The 20550-nt window shown below is 34.9% G+C and overlaps 1 protein-coding gene across 2 annotated transcripts in view; it reads left to right on the top strand.

Moving 5' to 3' along the window:
* LOC124360004 (E3 ubiquitin-protein ligase HERC2) overlaps positions 1 to 20550 on the top strand; it is a 154667-nt gene that overhangs the window by 20564 nt on the left and 113553 nt on the right. For both annotated transcript variants that reach the window (XM_046813229.1, XM_046813230.1), the window contains exons 7-26: positions 856 to 1020; positions 1775 to 1895; positions 2018 to 2158; positions 3327 to 3512; positions 5125 to 5354; positions 6011 to 6126; positions 6667 to 6774; positions 7440 to 7501; positions 8085 to 8232; positions 8491 to 8678; positions 9486 to 9645; positions 11161 to 11427; positions 12939 to 13049; positions 14115 to 14226; positions 14474 to 14625; positions 15290 to 15445; positions 16114 to 16299; positions 16726 to 16855; positions 17925 to 18042; positions 19350 to 19646. In XM_046813229.1, coding sequence (XP_046669185.1) covers positions 856 to 1020; positions 1775 to 1895; positions 2018 to 2158; positions 3327 to 3512; positions 5125 to 5354; positions 6011 to 6126; positions 6667 to 6774; positions 7440 to 7501; positions 8085 to 8232; positions 8491 to 8678; positions 9486 to 9645; positions 11161 to 11427; positions 12939 to 13049; positions 14115 to 14226; positions 14474 to 14625; positions 15290 to 15445; positions 16114 to 16299; positions 16726 to 16855; positions 17925 to 18042; positions 19350 to 19646 — 3154 coding nt within the window. The remainder of the gene's footprint in view (positions 1 to 855; positions 1021 to 1774; positions 1896 to 2017; positions 2159 to 3326; positions 3513 to 5124; positions 5355 to 6010; positions 6127 to 6666; positions 6775 to 7439; positions 7502 to 8084; positions 8233 to 8490; positions 8679 to 9485; positions 9646 to 11160; positions 11428 to 12938; positions 13050 to 14114; positions 14227 to 14473; positions 14626 to 15289; positions 15446 to 16113; positions 16300 to 16725; positions 16856 to 17924; positions 18043 to 19349; positions 19647 to 20550) is intronic.

Genomic DNA, 20550 nt, shown 5'->3' with positions numbered 1-20550 from the left:
CTTATTTATTAAACACTTTGAATGTGGATTCAGTAGTTATGCTATCTATAATTTTATGTTGAATCTTATATTATATGATTTGACATTTATAGTGTTGTTAGTAACACATTATTTCAAATTTAACTTGTAACAGAGGATGTTGTACAGGAAGGACAACAGTGGTGTGAGCAGCACTGTGCCCATGGCTGACCAGCATTACGCTCTGTGTCTGCTTCTTGGGTTGGCCACCCAGAGAGCGACCCTGAGCCACTTGTTGGAGGCTGTTCTGCTGTTTATTGTTGTACAGAACAGCTAGAGCCACATGTAACAGAGGATGTTGTACAGGGAGGACAACAGTGGTGTGAGCAGCACTGTGCCCATGGCTGACCAGCATTACGCTCTGTGTCTGCTTCTTGTGTTGGCCACCCAGAGAGCGACCCTGAGCCACTTGTTGGAGGCTGTTCTGCTGTTTATTGTTGTACAGAACAGCTAGAGCCACATGTAACAGAGGATGTTGTACAGGGAGGACAACAGTGGTGTGAGCAGCACTGTGCCCATGGCTGACCAACATTATGCTCTGTGTCTGCTTCTTGAGTTGGCCCCCCAGAGAGCGACCCTAAGCCACTTGTTGGAGGCTGTTCTGCTGTTTATTGTTGTACAGAACAGCTAGAGCCACATGTAACAGAGGATGTTGTACAGGGAGGACAACAGTGGTGTGAGCAGCACTGTGCCCATGGCTGACCAACATTATGCTCTGTGTCTGCTTCTTGAGTTGGCCCCCCAGAGAGCGACCCTAAGCCACTTGTTGGAGGCTGTTCTGATGTTTATTGTTGTACAGAACAGCTAGAGCCACATGTAACAGAGGATGTTGTACAGGGAGGACAACAGTGGTGTGAGCAGCACTGTTCCCATGGCTGACCAACATTATGCTCTGTGTCTGCTTCTTGAGTTGGCCACCCAGAGAGCGACCCTGAGTCACTTGTTGGAGGCTGTTCTGCTCTTACTGCACCTCCACAGCAGCCGCAGTCACCTGGACAACCGGTAAGTCAATTATCCAGCGCATTTGTTTTCTCATAATATTAATATCATAATATTTTCTAATGAGATTTTACTTGCAATTGGCAATCCTAGTTTTGTTTTAACAAACACATCTTGAAGAACTGAGAATTAATACATATTTCAATTAAAATGTTACATTCAATATTTACTTTAAATTTCATTTTAAAAATTACAACAAATGGGAACTGCCACGGTGGTCAGATCTAACCAAAAGAAAATTAGGTCTAAATACCAAATCCAATGGCCATTAGTTTTTGTTCTGCCATATTATGAAAAATTATTTATTGCACTCTTATGTTATATAAGGGCAATTTGTTTCCCAAAGTCCATTGAAATTAATTAATATAATTTCATTAAAGTGTATGTCAGATTTAATTGCAACATTTTTATTTGTTGTAAGTTTGTATTGAAAATACAACTACCGGCTTCATCTGACCATAATTTATATTCTCTATTGTAACAGAAACCACTCCTATTTTGCAAAAGTGTTCCACCTATAGAGAATAATAGGCTCCAGATCTTAAATATTTTAAAACCAATATTCTTTAAAGGTTCCTCTTTTTCTTTGAATAAAAATAGTGGAAAATTCTATTCTGACAGGATGACATACTGTAACACAGTACTGTAATTGCTGTAAAATCGTACTGTAGCTACGTTGGAAGCACTCAGTGATGACTGAAGACGATAATGCATACTTTATTGATGTACCCTTTGTTATTGATGAATGTTATGACAGATCCGATGATGCCGATGTCAACCCTCCCCTGGTACCTCTACTCCGAAGACTGGAGAGTATCCCCTCAGCCAAACCTACCACTGCAACAAATGAAGAATGGAATGATAACACCCCTTTCAGAGTAGGTGCATTTTAGTATCTGGTTACGAGTCCATTGTATGTCTGTAACTAATAGAAAGAATGGATGTAAGTTAGCTTTCTGAATTAAATTTCCTCAGATGAGTTTATGCTCTTTGCTTTCAGGTGAGTCCCACAGCTTGTTTCCTTCAGTACCTGGAGCTTCCAGAGGATGATTGTATGGACCTGCAACTGGCAGCAATAGTGATAATGGCTCATCTCGACAGACTTTCTACTCCATACTTGCCTCCAGCCACTTTCCTGCAGGTAGTCACAGATATGGTGTTTGTGTTATTTTGGTGTTAAGGGATATGGCTCAACAACAGGAAAGTTTTGATCTTACCTCAGTCATAACCTGTAAATGAAATTATTTTTGGGTAGAGTACGTTAAGCGGACCTGGTTTTCACATTGATTATTAATAAACGATATTGCACAATTACATCCATCTATATAATCAACCGATACTGATTTAATAGCTTGAGCCATATATACCAATGTAAACGCATTTTAAGATTGTAAACATGACCTATATTTGATAAGTGACTTGATTTAAATAAACGTTTTAGTTAACTTTAGAAAACTAACCAAATAGCGTTGATAGACAATTACCTTTTTTTGTTGGTTTCGTTGTATTTGTTTTGCTGTTATCATTTCTTTATTATTCAAATGAGATTTTTCCTATTACCTATCCTATTGTTGTTGTTGATGGTTATGGTTTGATTATTATTTATTATGTTGTGTCGTACGTAATGTTTTTATATTAAGTTAATCGATGATAACACCAAACGGTATGAAAACCGGGTCTGCTTATCATACTCTGCCTGTAATATTTTTAAAGGTTACAATTATAAGGGTATTGTTGAATTTTTTATATGTTTGAAATTTTCTTCTTTTTCAACACCTTCTCCAATGTGCAACTGATTTATGAATTATGATAAAGAGTAAGCTATGGTGAAACAACCTTGAGAAACCCCACAAGAAAAAAATTATACTTCAAACACTTTTACCCTTGTATTTTGGTTGTTGTTGAATTGTGGATGGTCTCATTTTAAGGATATGATAAATGTGAGTCTAATAACTTTTAATTTTCTTGTAAGCTGTATACTTTTTGAATATTTAAACATTGACATATAGAAGCATTTGAGTTTTTTTCTGAATAACTAATACAAAATATGAAAATAATTATTTGTTTGGTAATAAATAATTGTTTGGGTGTGCATTAATTATGTCTTTAAAATGAGACATTTTGCATAATCCTTCAGTAAAACATAAGGTCGTAAAACTGAAGTCTAACATTGTTTTTATGGGTTTAAAATCAAGATGACCACCAGTAGAGCCAGCTGTTAAGTAATTACTGCAGTGAATTATATGGGCTTTTCTCAGTTTATAATAAGGAATAAGTCATTAATACAGAATACGTTGTGCCATTTACAGAATAGTAAGCTGTTCCAAGATGTACAGGCGTGGGGGTGGCTGCCGTGGGACCTGGGGGACACCCCCCACAGTTGTGAGCAGATCGGAGAGTTGGGTGTGAGCAGCATGGTTTGTGGAGAGCAGGGTATCTTGCTGTTGTCTCATTGGGGGAAACTGTACTTCATGCAATACACTTCTGAGACACAGGTAGTCCTAGTCACTTGTTCACTGAGGAATAGAAGTAGGTTTGTTCCTTGAACCAATTAAAGTTGTGGACAAATATTCTGTTTAAGGACACCAATTAAACAACTGTTACTAAAATATTGTACAAACATTCCATTAAGTGATACGTCATCTTGATTGCACAATTCATAAATTCATTGTCAATATAGCTTCAATGAAATTTTAAAGAACTTCCTGCACAGGAAAGTAAATTAAACATGGCAAGTAATTAATTTTCAATAACCTCAAATACAAATGGACACATTTTTATTAATAATACAAACTTAAAATTGGTTTATTGCAGTAGTTTTCTGTGCATGGTGTTCATAACATTTACCATTACAATCTATACATATAAAAATATATTTGAAGTTTCCAATATAATTGGTACATTATGTAAACATAAAAAATTAGATTTTTTATGTTCTCGTGTTCCTCTTGTATACCATAATGAACCCTTGTGGCCAGATGATGTCTCATGTAGTTCTATGGGGCAAAATGTTTATGGTATAGGAACATGTAATTCAAAAAAAGTAATAAATATTAATTACTCTGATAAATTTTATTTCTTTTATTGTAGCTGTGATTAGGAATATTAAAAATATAATAGTTTTCGTGTAAGAAATCCTAGCAATGGTAATGTGCTAATATTTTTAAGCAAGTGGTTATAAATGTAATGTGAATAAATAGTTAATGTTGTATAATTTTTTTAATTAATACAGTAATTACAAATGAAACCAAAGTTTGATTTGAGTCTGCTCATTCCTACTTGAATTAACGGGAGACTGCAGGAATTACGTTTTGAATACTGAACATTATTATTTTATTTCTTGAAGTGATCTTGATGAACATTATATTATCCAAGGGGATAATATGGATGTATGGTTGTTTTACAATATCTACTAGTCTCAGATCATCTTTCAAATTCAGGCTCAAACGTTATTGATTACAAGATTTCTATTCCTTTCCAAAAACTTCACTTTCCTTTCTTTCAAGAAATATTCTAGAAGATTTAACAATTTTACAATGATGTGTACTATATCGGGTACATGCGATCCTTCACAACTGTCGTTGTGTACTCATCGGGTACACACTGATTTTTCGTAAAGCGCATTGTGCTTGATGGGGAACATATTGCTATGCATTTCCTTATTGCCTTTTTATTGTTTGCTTGTCTAGTTTGTTAAATTTGATCCCGCGCTTCAATAAATACCTCAGTCTATCGTGTACTCCGTTGGGCTCAAGATTGCTTAATTTCTTAGGTAAAATAATTTTTTGGATGTCCCTTGTGGTACAAGTAAAAACATTAAAAAAACATATTAAAATAATTTTTTTGTACAAAATTGTGAAGCCTACATTTTTTCTCTTTATACTTAGACATTTGACACAAAAAAAGATTATGATTTTTTGCCATTATCATTGAAAAATTCAACGGTATATAAAAAAGTCCAGAAATTAGCTGTTGTCGTAAACGTGTTAATACATTATGTAATATAATTTTCAGTGCAGATGATCTAAACACTGGCTTTATTGTCCTTTGATCTATGCAAACATATTGTATGATGGCAATCATTTAAATTTTGTTTTTTATACTCAGACCCCAGAGAAGGTGGAAGGGCTGAACAACGTAGAGGTGGTGGAGATAGCTGCACACCCTGATGCCAAGCACTACCTGGCCCTGACATCAGAGGGGGAGGTGTACGCCTGGGGCAACGGTGACGGAGGAAGACTAGGGCTGGGCGACATCAGCAATAGAGATGAGCCCACACTGGTTACCACCCTGTCAGGCCTCAAAGTCACCAAGATAGCCGTCGGCAATACTTACAGGTTAGGTGTGCATCTCTGATTCATCTCTGGCTAGTGGACAAATTGAAACTTACTCTGGGCTGCACAGTAATATACAAGACTTGCAATGATTAGAAAGAATGGAATGTGATGGTTTGGTAAGGGTTTGGAATCTCTATAGTAGGTGGAGGAGGTACGTTGAAGGAAATATGTTCCTTTCATAATCCAAATGTTTAAAGTCTGCAAAATGTGGAGGATTTAATAGTTGTATTTTAATGTGAAATTCAACATCAAATTGAATAGTCATCTGGTAACATATCTTGAATCTGAGTATCAAAAACAGAAAAATAGTGCAAATATAATTATTTGAGTATGTTACAAATAGTTTTTTTTTACATAAAAACAAAACTGTAAGCATTACAAATACCATTGTTATTAAATTAGTTGGCTTTTGTGATGTAAAATTTGATAATATTGTTCTTTGAATCTTGATGTGAAATAAAAGTTTAATGATTGAACCATACTGAATTAATCTTTTGTTATAGAATGAAAGTAAGAATTATTTCATAGCAAATTTGTTCAGTGGCTAGTCCAAAACAAACTAGTACATTAAGTACTTAAATTAGTATCTTTGATTTGAGATGAAATTCGTATAAAGTTCTGATGTTCAATGAGATGCGATGTTTATGTATTTGCAGTGCTGCAGTAACATCAAGAGGAGAATTGTTCACTTGGGGTCGGGGCAACTACGGCCGATTAGGACATGGGAGCAGCGAGGACGTCAACCTGCCTACTCTAGTTGTGGGGCTGAAAGGTTAATTTCTTTTATATTTCATTATTTTGTGTATGAACATTTAATTTATTATATTTAAAAAAAAATGAAAGTGAAACAAATACAATAGAACAAAATGGAATTTTACTCTGGAAAAAAAACACACAAGGACAAATACCATAGAAGAAGTCAAAATTAAGTCGGAAAGATTGATGGGGACTTTAGATGAAAAAGTAGAAGTGAAGAATTATTCATTACCATTGTATTAAGTAGGTATTCTATTACTTGAAGTGTTATAACTCTCATGGGAAAAAAATATTTGCCAATTGAATTTTACAAAGCCTACCTTGTGAATGAAGATGCTTTTAATATAATATTTAGTAAATAACATGTTATTACTAACAACATGTTAGACTAGATCTTAAATAAAACAGTCTATAAAAATTAAACAGTCATTTTAACTAGGACTGGTGCTGTGGGCCTGTTATTGTGATCAGCAAACTCATAGTTTGTTTTATGAGATCAATCACAGTTACCTGAATGTCTTGATACAGATAGTGAGATTCTATTGAAACTTTGTAGGTCAGCACATAGTGGACGTGGCCTGTGGCAGTGGTGATGCCCAGACTCTGGCTGTCACCGACTCTGGCCTTGTGTTTTCCTGGGGTGACGGAGACTACGGAAAACTGGGCAAGTCACAGTTATTCATCGAATTGATGTAGATAATAGTTTTTAGTTGATTTACTACATGGTCTGGAAAAGAAGGTGGCTTAAACACTGGACATTGAAGTTAGAAGACATATCAGGTCATGTCCACATAACCCTTTCCCATCCTTTGTTGGAGGTCTGCCAATATCACGAAATTCCCGCTACTATCCTTTGTCGGAGCCGTTTCACCATCTGTTGTATTATTAGCAAGTATCTAAGTGGTGTGCATTCACTTGCATCAATTTCTAAAAGTAAAACTATACATCAACTGCTTGCAATATTGATTATTGTCTGCAAACATGTCTTCTGTTAAGCCTCATTTTAGCACCCAGTAAGTACACACAATTTTAACAAAATCTAAAAAAGTGAGGTAAAAATTTAATTTAATGTATGTTGATAAGGGATGGCCCTACTTACTATAAGAAATACATGTAAAACATTACAGTATAAATTTTGAATAGTTGTAAAAAAGTAAAACCGTAACAGCAGTTAGCTGCCACTTGGTCTCTTTTGGTGGTTCCGCCAACACACTTTGTTTTTTCCAGCAGTCTCGCCAACGGCATTCCACATCCGCTTAAAAGGTCTTAAAAGGGTTTAGTATGTATTGAAATACAAACGAAAAGCTAAGTTATGAAACAATTTTGCAGGGCGTGGAGGCAGTGACGGTTCGAAGCTACCAAAATTGGTTGATTGTCTTCAAGGAGTTGAAGTAAGTTCATATTTTACTGTCTTTTTACGCTTAAAATTTGGAGTCTAATATTTTAATAAAATATAAAAAGAATTTGATTTTGAGGTTTGGTTATAGTATTATTCTGTTGAAATTGTACTTCAATACTTCCACTTGGAGTGTTTTTGATTATGGTGTATAGGTTGAGAATATTGAAATTGATTATTTAATTGATAATGCTGCCTTGTATGTACACTAATTATTTCAATTAACAATACATATAGCTAAGTACATATCAATCAAGCCAGGTTGTAAAGATGGTAAAGAATAGAAATTTTCTAATTATCTTCAATAAAATATAAAAAAAAAATTTAATAGACAGTAAAATTATGATGATAACACATCTACTTGACGTAATAATTATCCCCAATGCAAAACTATTAAATACAAGAGCAAAATATAATTATTAAAATACCTTTGGTTCTCCAATACTGTTTATAACAAGCCATTAAAAGTCATGGAAAATCATCAATCTTGCCACTCTTTACTACTAGTACCATTGGTGTTGACCATTTCACTAATGGTGATATTAATATCACTCACAATAACCGTGTGATTGTTGTAGATAAGCAGGGTTTATTGTGGTGCCCAATTCAGCCTTGCCCTAAGCAGTACTGGGGACATATACGCCTGGGGAAAAGGTGACAACTTCCGGCTCGGCCACCCTTCTGAGGAACATGTGCGCTTCCCCAAGATCATTCAGGCCATGAAAGGTACTTAGAGGAATATTACACTGGAGCTAATTTATATTCATTGCATTATTTTGGTTTTCATGATTTAATGTAAACTGTATACTACAAATCATTTTTTGGGGGAAAAATGTGAAAATATTGAGTTTTAAGAATGTATTACCAAACTATTCTCTTCAGTTAACGATATATGTTATCAGAATTGCATTGGTCTTTGATGAAGTCTCTGGTTGTAAATAAATGGAACATTGTATAAGCATTGAGCATGGTGAATGTCCCCAGGCAAGAGGGTGAAGGAGCTGGCTGTAGGACTGGTACACGTTCTGGCCCTGACGGAGAGTGGGGAGGTGTACAGCTGGGGCAAGCAGGAGTATGCACAGTGCGGAGACCCAGCACCCTCGGATGAGCCACATCTGGTCACTCCTCTCTGTGGCAAGACTATTGTTGGCATCGCCTGTGGCCCCACTCAGGTACTTTTAAAATAACAGGTAGATTAGTGTTCCTAGATTGCCGGGTATTACGTTGTAAGTTCCTCTTTTTACATTTATAACCTCCTTTTTCCTCTTTTTGTAGAACTAGCAGAGTGATAACCCAACAAGTATTTATCAATTTAAAAAATAATTAATATTAAAGGATGGTAGGATTACGACATGTGCCATTGTCCAATAAAGCAACTATCGAAAATCCTATTATCCATTCAAATCATCCTTCGTCAATAAAAAATTGTTAACCATGTACAATTAATATTGTTTAAAAGACATGATAAAAGCAAACACTGATATTGTTTTGTGCATAACAGCTATCCAGGAATATTATTGTTCTGTAATTGAGCACTTCTTGGGTAATGTACTGTTAGTATCATTGTTGTCAAGTTTTGTTGAGTAAGTGTGACTCCTTAAGTATCTGAAGAGAACATTATAGATTGGATGCTAGGGAAATAGTTTTTCTTGCCTGCTTTGGCTGGCACGGACTTGCAACGCCTTGTCTGCTGAGTTTGCAAAGGCTGAAGGCAGGTTTTTACCAGTAGTGGATCAATTGGTAAACAATTGGTTCAGTATATCTTTCTAAGAATATGTAAAAAGTAATTTTTCTTTTTCCCAAAACATGGACATTTCCTTTCTTTTTTCTCATTTACATTTCATGATTGTGCAAGTGATATTAACAAAATTGTTAGAAAAGATCACAATTTTTAATATTTCTCACCAAAGTATAAAGCACATACATCTATGGAATAAATAACCACAAAGTGTGTTGAGTGATGGATGTTTTCTCTGCAGAGTTTTGCCTGGAGCACTAGTGACAGTTGGAAGGTGGGCCTCCACGTCATGTTTGTGGTGGATATCTGTGAGGACACACTGCTCAGGCTGGAGGAGCTGCTGACCAGTGCATGTGATGACATCCTAGTCAATACTGACTGGCCACCACCTCAACACACAGGTGAGTACACCTGTATAGATAGTACACCTCTGGAGACCGCCAGACCACTCTAATAACAGCTGCTAGTGTTTAGATTTGTATGGTCTTTAATTGAGTAAGTACTTGTGATGCTATACATAATTTTGTTACTGTGAAATTATTCTGTTTTGATGTTATGTACCATGGTAAATCTGTATTAAAACTGTGAAAATTGTTCCTTATAAACTGTTTAGAAGTTTTTTCTTGTAAAAAAAAAAAAATTAAAACTTAATAAATTAGACAAATGTAATGTATTTATTAACCCTCCAATTACCTGATCAATTTGATATTCCTACATTTGAAATTTGTTATACTGTATAAATCAATACCAAAATTGGGACTCGTATATCTCTGCAATCAGACAGAGCTGTTGATTACAGGGTTATATTTTGTTTTACAGTAAGTACAATAATTCCATGTTTACAAAATACTGAATAAATGTGAAATAATCGCTTGATCATCTTGTTTGTTTTGGTCACGTTTTGGTGTTGTTTTATGTCAACTTTAAAGGTGATTATTTGACCAAATATTGATATATCAAGATAAATCCTTTGATTTATTTTTAACCCATCGATATATTTTACATTTATATTGCTTCATAGATAGCGTTATACTTGTAAATTTGTGATTGTATGAAGAAATATTAAGAAATTGTGTAATCTAGGCTAGTGCATTGTATTGTGATTATTTTAGTTAGTTTTAGGCAATAATAAAGCTATAGACATAGTTCTTGACATGTATTACATAGTAGGTGAGCAACATACATCTTGTACCAAGTTTATTGTGGTTAATGTTTATGGGAGGTTGTCACATTACAAATACAATTTACACTCTCCTCTTATTTTGTTGTAGTTCATTTACTAACTCTACCAATTTATAAATTAAAGGTTATGAAAACTCTTTACAAACCTGATATTATCCTGTTGTGCTCTCCTTGTAAGCAGTTTTCGCTATACCTGTTTATGTGAGAGTTTTTATAAAGAGGAAACAAAATTCCATATTAACATGCTGACATGAGGAACATATTAAATTTGAAAATGTGTTCTCCAGAGTACACAATAAGCCCTTGAGGTCCAATTGCTTTGTAATTATGGTGCCTTTTAGTAAAGAGAAAGAAGCAAAATTTGAAACTATTATATGACGAGAAGTAACTGGGAGCAACAACTCAATGGTGATGTATCTGACCACACTTAATTTGGAAGAGTGTTGTCATAACTCTTGCATATTCAGGCAGTTATTGTGCAAGTTTTGCCCACTTAAATTATATCCAGTAACTTTAAAGAATCACTGTATGTCTTATATTATAAATTATTTCAATTTAATGTAAGAAACTTGAAAATGGAGATATTATTTTAGTCTTTGAACAGCAATGACCATTACAAGCCTTTTGATGCTTAGTGTGATTGAGAGTCGATGAATTTTCAAACATCAATTGGTCCTATACTTTCAAGCAAACCATGCAATACTCCAAAGGTGAAATTCAGTTCTGATATGCAGAGTGTCTGATTGTGTCGACGCTGAACATCCTGCGGCTGCAACTACATGCCATGACCAAGCACCAAGTGGATCCAGCCAGTGTGGGAATGGCAGGCTCACGTCTGCACGCCTCTCTCAGGCGGCTGGTGGTGGAGTTGGCCAGCAGCGCCTTCGTGTTGGAGACTATTCAGGCGGCTGCCCAGGCCACGCTGCAGGCGGGCTGGAGCATCCTGCTGCCCACTGCGGACGAGAGAGCTCGCACACTCTCCTCCTTGTTGTCTGGCTCGGGTGAGTCACAATTTTTATGTTAATTCAATTTATTGTATTCTTGGGTATTTTGTATTTAGTATATTGTTTTTGTACCAATTTGGTATATCGTACGCCCTTGATGACTCAGATTCCAAGTAAATGTCATAATTCTTGAAACCATGTTTATTTTGAATTACACATTTGAGGTAAAACTCAAGTTACAGGGGTAGAACTTTGTTTGAGTTGACTTGTGAACAATTGCAGTTTTGCTTTAGTCTTACAGTTTTAATAGTGAACTATTTTAGTTTAAACCCTTCGTACGCTGTAAGCGGAATATTCCGCCGAGTAAATCTAACTCGAAACGTTCTAAGCGGAATAGATTGCGGAATCCCCTGACAACGCAATATATTTACGTTAGTTCTACAAATTGCCGCCAGACTGCTTGAGAGTGAATATTTGGTGTTCTAATATGACGCAATGTGATGCGTGACTCATCAAAACAGCTGGGACCAATCACAACGGAAGCTGTTTGCTTTGTCAGTCCGCGCCATCGCCAGTGAGCAAGCTATACGCTCTAAGCGGAAATACTCGCGCGTGACAGTCAGCTGCCGGCGGCCACTATGTACTGTTGTTTATTGTTTATAACCTGCTATACTGCTTTAGCTGTCTATTGTGCGAGGTTATCCATATTGATAATGTGATAAACTATATATCTATGTAAAACATGTGAGGCCAAGCCTGCCCTCCACCCAGATGAGAGTTTTGAGATTTACCACACACAAGTCCAATATTAGTGTCTTTTTTATTTTTGTACCATTTTGTGTTCTTTATATATTCTATATTTGTCATGGATTTGTTCCCTTCATTATCTACTAATTTTGTATAAATAATATGAATTACTGTTGTGCTAACTTTTGCTACTTTCAGAAAAGTTTATTGGACTTTATATACTACATGTATATTTACATGTATGTGTACTCATATGTAAATAAAATAAAAGCAATACAAAAACTATCATGTGTTTTCATCAGTTGCAAGACCAATAAACCTAAAAAAATATATAACTTTGAAAAAATAAAAAAATATTATTTTTTTTTATTGAGCATTAGAGCAATTTTATACAACTTGCTGTCAGCGTACGAAGGGTTTAAACAAAACTATGACAAATGAAACTTCAGTTTTAAACTTATGGAGAAAGCACCCAAAAAATCTTGGCTGTTTTCCTTCAAGTTACATATATAAACATTTTATTCCTCCAGTTTTAAGTTGTAAAATTGTACCTTAAAGTTACATTATTTAACATAATATCAAGATTGTCTGAAGGGAGTAAGTTATTGTTTTTATTATTATTAACTAAAGTTTTGAATTTTTGAAGGTCACTGTCTATATTTTGTTTGTTAACTTGAGAAGTGAAATACAAATGTGGTAGTGGGGACACTTTAAAACCATAAAGAGTTATAACAAATGATGAAGGCAGTAGTAAACATTGATAAATTCAGAATGAAATGTTGACAAATATGTCAAGTAGAGTAACCCTGTTGTGGTTATAGAGTGGGAAGCCAACAACCTGAGTCAAGGACACCACTTCATGACAGACCTGCTGGTGTCCAGTCTAATGGCTGATGGAGGCTTGGAGACTTCCCTGGAGGCAGCTATCAAGGGTGAGTCTGTAGTATCTCTGAGCTATAAAGATGTTTTCCAACCAATTTTGGCAAAATGTTAGTTGTACATTTTATTTGACCAGTACTGGTAGCATGGTGCTGTAATCATGCTATTTGGAAGCAAAACCATCAACATCATCATACTTATAGCTATTACCTTAACAATGGATTTGCTTTCTGCACAGCTCATTTCAACACCATCTACATCTTCTCTTCTAGCACCACTATCAGCCTCTTCTTCCACTGCCTTCTATATTCCCTGAAACAAACTGTCTCTTAAGTCTTTCTCTTGGTATCCTTTCATATTTCCTCTAATGTGAGTTTGATAATATACGTTTACCCATTTTAACAAACCATATCAACTGCTCGATTCTTCACAAGCCTTTCATGTATCTGCCTCTTCTAGTCAGTCCAAAGCTGCTAATTAGAAATCTTGCAATATTGTTTGCTCCTGCAAACACCCAAATGTCTGTTCCATTTCCCAAAAACATTGTAGTGATTTAAGCACTAAAGAAAATTTGGTATTGGTTCGAGTAGCGTGCTTGTGATAAAAAATTCAGTATTTGCCAAAGTTAAATTTAATCTCTTGGAAAAAATAATAAACAGACAAATAAAATTCTTTTTAAAAAGCTCCTCTGGTTTTACATGTAAACCCGTATATGTGGTTATATCTGGATGCCACGTCTCTCATCGTAAAACGAAACATTGATAAAAGAATAGCACTGGTTTTTATTGATTGTTTCACATAACAAGCAATCCAATTTTTTTCTTGACGGTCATAAATCAATATATTTATGCATTCCTGCAAATTTGCAGATTTTCATTAATTATAATGTATACAATGCACTAAAATAAGACAATATGGATATGTCTGTATGCCATGTTTAGCACAATTCCGATGGTATGGCATTGGTATTTGGGTTAAGAAATACCCTAAATTATAAACTTATAATCAAACTGGTTTTCAGAATGAATAAAGCCCTATGTTTATGTTTTCTAGGCCCATGTATGATAAAACAAAATTACCTCTGACCCTCTATAGCTTTGTGTACTATTGTCTTGCAGGAGAACTGGCAGAACTGAAGGACTCTGACTCAGACTCACACTTGGACTCGGAGAGTCATGACAAGTACTCAACAGCTGTTCCACTGCTACACCTGGTCAAACAGTTGCTCAGGTGTCAATTTTGTGTTTTTCTATTTTTGCCTACACAGTTTCTGATAACTTTATATGGTATTAATAAAAATGTATAGAATAATTTTCTTTTAATAATAGATTGTTCATAGTTGGTAATATTGTTATATTTTTTTTCAACATTCTGTAGATACAACAGAGTTTTGAAATCAAACAGTATTTATAATCATCCATCATCCAAGACACTTTACTCAACATTGACTCAGCTGATAAAGCCTGTTTTGTGACAGGAACTGTTTCGCTCAGAGTGAGATGTCTCTGCAGACACTGAGACACAAGCCAGGTCAGCAGCGCTCCCCAAGTCTTAATTTACTGCTGCGCTTCCAGCGATTGCTTGTCTCACAGATCTTCCCTCATAACAAACAGACCAAACCTTACGAGGGTATGTAATTTCTTCACATTAAAATGCTTTTAAATTCAGTGTTTCTAGTGTATTAATAATAATACAGATTATTTGCTCCATTTTGAAGAAGTTGGCCTTTGGATTTTACATTTGTTCTGAGGCTGATTGTTCATTATGGAGGGTGACTTTTAATAATAGTTAATTGTACAGAAATCAAAGGATACACAAGTTATTATGTTAGCGTTTACAGGCTTGTTTAAGTTACGTCTTATCTACGGTGGAATTGTTTTTTTTAGGTTATTGTAATACCATGCACTTTCAAAGTTTTGACATCAGTCATAAATTTGCCTTTATCAATAGTATCCTATAAAACAAATTACTACTCAAAAGTTATATTGATATTCAATCTATATTATGTATATCATACAATGTAATAAAATTACAGAATTTTACAATCTACAGTGAACAATCGTGCTTGAGAAATATTGTTTTTCAAAATCTGTAATATTGGAAATTAGTATTTATTTCATTACTATCCTAATTTTAACATCACTAATATCGTAAATTTAAAAAGTGTTGAAATATACCACTGTATGAAAATGAAAAACATGGTAACAAAAATGCTATTGATATATTTTTTGTTAGTTAAGGGCATAGTCAAAATAGACTCTGTTGTCGTTTACAACTGTTCTTGTTTTTGCAGATGAGAATAGCCACGGAGCCCAGTCCCTACTTCATAAATACATCGTACTGCTGACTAAACCACTCACTAAGGTTATTAACCTCGCTGCTGGATTAGCGGCTCACAGCACCAGACACTTCTACGTTGTTGCGGCCATCTTGAAGCAAGATGCTGTTGGTTAGTAGATTGTTATATTTAGTAAAATATCAGGATATAGGTTTTCCGTACTTTTTCTGTCTACAAAGACTGCTCAAAATTTATGTATTGAATTTTTAATTTCTAGGTAGCAACAGAACGATACTCAATCAAATGAAAATATGCTTTCTAATTCACTCAAGTAACACATGTGCTATAGTGGACAAACTGCATGACAGTTTATGTGCCTCTGTGTCCAATCTCAATAATGGGTTGAGTTAATACCTGGCCACTTTTGCAGTTTACAAACCATTTAACCCAGACTCGTGTACAACATTCCAAATGGATAAAGCCGTAGGACTTAAAACAAATTGGAAATATCACTTGCACAAACAGTACTTTTACTTTGCTTTTAAATACATCATCATACATATGACTCTTTATGTAGTTCCATGAGTTTTAACAGTACCTGGCAACCAACATAACATCTAAAGTATCCTTCTCTTTAGAGTGTATTCTTGTTTGAAAGTAATCAATTTGAACATGAGCAGAGTCAACATTATTCCTAAATGGAATTCCAAGGATTTAGAGCTTTCTGTTCAAGCAGTATAATTAAATTGTCCCCATTTCAAAACTGCTCATCAAAGTAAGAGTGTTCTTACTACCACTTATCCTTCAGACATTCAGTAAAGAGTTGTTATCGTCTGCAGAAATGCTGCTACCAGAGCTGCTAGTGTCCTTGGTGATGCTCCAGCAAGAGGTACCACTTCTGCTGCACAATGTGGACTGGCTCCAGCTGTTCCAGCCCCTGCTGGAGGCTTTGGAGGCATTCAACAGGCTCACTCCAGGGCTGGACAAGGAAGATGATGAGGATCTCTCTTGGCCTGGAGTCAATAGTGAGTGGGACCCTGGGCTCTTTCCTGGGAGAGCACATAGTTTAGGCAAATTTAATTGGTTATTTGAAAACACATGACCCTTGAGAGATAATATTTGAAGACAATAGACTGCAATTCATAGGTTTGGCTGGAAAACACTTGCTTTAAATAATAGTTCACCATTACCATTCTTCACATTAGAAAATGACAACAATAATAATAATTGGAAAGTTGTCTGGAATCCACCATCTATACATTTATCTATATAGTTGACACTACAACATTTAAAATTACTGTATTTTAGAACAGTTTTATTTTAAACATATTTTATTCTGTGATGCCTTATTACCAAATAATACATATTATAGCAATTAATTCATTTTTTGAGACCATATGACATAGAGAAATCCTTTTAAAAGATTTATAATATCCTGTGTAACTTTCTAGTAAACACCACCAACTACAAGAGCCCCGAGGAGATGACGCTGATCCGCAAAGCTGACATTGAGAACCACAACCGGGACGGGGGACTGTGGATTCTGATAAACAGTAAGGTGTACGACATACAAGACCTCAGGTTGGTTATATACAACATTTTTTTACAACAAACTAAGTTCAGAAATATAATGGAGAAATCCTTTAATCAGTTAGATTCCCAGTAGCAAATATTAAGAGAAAATATCTTCTCGAGGCCAATACAGTATCCAATTCCAATAGCATTAAAACTTTTTAGTTATTTAATTTGTAGACTAAAGCATAGCGCATATGTTAATTACAGCATATTATGCTTTTTCTGGTAATTTATTATACACAACAACTCTTTCACAAATTTGCAGCAAGGCAAAAAAATATTCATGTGGCAAACATATTTCATCTATGGGGGGGAGAATATTCTTATAATTTTTAAAGTTTATGTTGAATGTGGGTATTTGAAAATGAATAAAAATCTTTTGAAATTCAATGTGTAAGTGCATGTGCATGCACATGTGTGTGTGTGTGTATGTATATATATATAACAATAAATTTGTACAAATGAAGTTATCTGAAAAATGCAAATTATAACATCTTTTTCCATTATATTTTACTTTTTACACATGAAGGAAAACATAGTTAACTCTAATTTTACACAAGCAATTCAAAATTATGGAATCAGGAACAAAATATGGTATAGGTAATAACACAATAATAAGATTACAAAAAAAAAACAAACAAAAAGCAGCCACATTAAAAAAAATTAAATTGTTTAATATCTTACCAGAAAAGGCTTATATTGTCTGTAAACAAATTTAAATCTCTGATAGTTGAGATCAAGGTCTTTTTATTCAGTTAACAAACACTGATATTAATTCATTAAGTTCCTAAGTAAGTTTTAATGTTGTGATATGAGTTTAATGACGTTTTATCTAGTTGTATGTTGATATGTTTTGAGTATTTGTTATAAGAATTGATTAATGCGAATCTAGTATAGCAAATTTTAATGTACTATATAGTTATTCAAGATCTAAGAAGTTTTAATTTTGAAATCTTGCTGATCATTCATCAAATTTGTTTCTTATTGTAAGCTCTGTTACATGCTGTATGACCAACTTACTTCAGTTTGAAAGCGCACTGAAAATTGAGTAAGACATGATGTATTGTTTGCTTAGATGTGGAGGCAAGGAAGGCATTTGCCTGGCTCAAGAAGATCTTGCCCAAGCTCCTCATGATATCTTAGCCACCTACTGTGTTGGAAATTATCTTGATCCTGAGGAAGAAGTATTACAGGTACTAATTCTGTTTAATAGAAAATTTTCAAAATTGGTTATAATAATTAAAAAATGTAAATTAATTGTGTGTAGAGTTTCTATTATTTCTAAACATAGTTACCCAGACCTTTAAATTATAATCCTGGTTGATAAGTGTTTTAGTAGTAGTATGTACATAACTAAAAATATAAATATTTTTTTACATTTTTGTATATAACATATGAGGTTTTATCAAAAACTAACAGGACTAAGGTAATAACCCAAAAACTATGAACATTCTGTATTAAAATTTTGTTGTAAACTTTCAAAATACTTTCATTCTGATTGTTATACAACAATTTGATCTGTCTACCCACTTTTCAAAACAATCACTAAGCCATTCTCTCAGTGTATGTTTAGTACACCAGAAAGTGATTGGTTCAACTCAGTGTCTGATTAAAAATGACTTCCCACAAGCACCTCTTGTACCTGTGGGAAAAGGTGTAGACTTACTCCATGTGACTCATGGAGCCAGATCTAGGGAGGCATGCCATCAATGCTTAGATCCTGCATGGTATATTTTGTTATTTTCACTAGATGAGCAGATATAATTTAACAAACTATTTGTGGATTTTCTCATCAATTGATCTATATGAAGTATGCATCCTGAATCGCCTATCTTTCCACAGTATATCAATGGTGTTAATGTTTACCTTTTTAAAATTTTTATGAATGTGGCCCGTCTTTTGTCTCTTTCCATAAATGTCTTTTTCCAGTAAACAACACATGCCCAGGGCGCTCTAAATCATTTCTAAGGTATGAAACATCAGTTTAGGTCAAATTGACTGTGGAGTGTGACTGTTGGAGTGAGTGGGCTCCCTTAATGTTAAAGGTTTTAAAGGCTAAATATGAGTTAGTATGGTTTGCTCTGCCCGTTTTGACTAGAAGAGGCTGGAATAAGTCCCCCTTCTCCCGAGGTAAATGGCTGAGATAGAGTCTGTTATCCTTCCTCATCGGGCCTCAACAAAAGGCGGCATGTACCCCCCACCTGACCCAGCCTGAAAATTCTGTCACTCCAGAAGCAGCTCATAGATCTTTTTAGGACTTAGTGCAATGAGGGGATTCCCCATCTTGTCCTTGGTGAAAAACATCCCCAATTAGTCCCATAGTCTTTTGAAATGTGTAGTATCTGTAAGGTCCTTTGAATTGATTAGTAAGTCAAGATTTATGTTTTATCCTAAATAAATAGTCAGTCATTATATTGTATTCTGAACAATCCAGAATCTTTTGAAATACCAACACTCCCACATAATTCTTCAGAATTTGTAGTAGCAAAATTTATTGCAGAGTGTGGACCCTGGGGTAGTAGGGTCACCATTATTGGATGCAGAGCGGGTGCTGGGGTATTTGCTGGGTCTACATGCCCACTGGCTGGCTCAGAGCACCCCACTACAGCTGGTGGAGCAGGAGGTGAGTGGGTGGCTGGCAGCGGAACTGTTGCAGGGAGGGCTGCACGTCACTACACCCCCCAGCCCCTACGAGGAGAAGAGTGAGGCCCGCAGCACTGGCAGCACCCCTACAGACCCTTCCACACCTCAGGCCCCTCAGATTGACACCAGTCCCACCGACCACGTCAGGCTATCTGTGAGTATTCAGGCAAATGTGGCTATAGCTTGAAAACATTGTATCTATAATACCTTGTTTAGGTGGTAATGCTGTAGTACTATATATATTCAATGTTAATTTTCTCTCCTTCTGGACAGAGAATGTAATTTATGATGGCCAGTGTTGTTTTTTTTAATGTGCGCATCAAGTTTTCTTTTATGTATTTAAAACGGCAGGTAAGGCTGCATATTGTTTATCTACTCATTTTGTCAAAACTACAGTCCATGCAAAGCTCTTTATCAATTAATATTTGCCTAAACAACCTATTGTTTTAATCTTAACCATTTATCTCGTATATGGGCAGGCTCAAGTTTGCTGATTTGCAAGTTGGAAAGCATACAACTGGTTTGGTTAAAAAATTGAACTTATAGTAAAGAATGCTTACTTAAATAATGGACAGAAATATTATTGAATAAGACATAAAAATAAATTGTTATCATAAATCATTGCTTTAAGTTGCACAGTTATTACAAAAATATCCAAAAGAATTAAAGATTCATACATGCCAAAACGTAAATGTAAGAAATGATTATTTGTAACAGTATAACAATTTACATATTATATTAATGAATTTCCATCTACAATACCTTTTAGGAACCCAATAACGTTACAGTAGTTCATAATCCAAGAAAATCCAGAGAAACTATAAATACAAAGGCATTGTATTTATCATATTTATCATTATTGTATTTGTATTTATCATTATTGTATCATAAAGATACAATATATCTTTATTAATCATTAGCAACAAAATAAACTTACAATAGAAGAAGATGGAACATTGCGACAGGTATGGAAACTATACTTACATAATTAACTACCATAGATAAATAGAGAGTAATCATAGAAAATCATTAGCCCTTTGCGATCGGAAGGCCTCAAA

The sequence above is a fragment of the Homalodisca vitripennis genome, chromosome 4 (genome assembly GCF_021130785.1).
Source record: "Homalodisca vitripennis isolate AUS2020 chromosome 4, UT_GWSS_2.1, whole genome shotgun sequence".
Lineage (NCBI taxonomy): Eukaryota > Metazoa > Arthropoda > Insecta > Hemiptera > Cicadellidae > Homalodisca > Homalodisca vitripennis.
The sequence above is the reverse complement of the archived record's forward strand: the minus strand, read 5'-3'. Positions and strand labels throughout refer to the sequence as shown.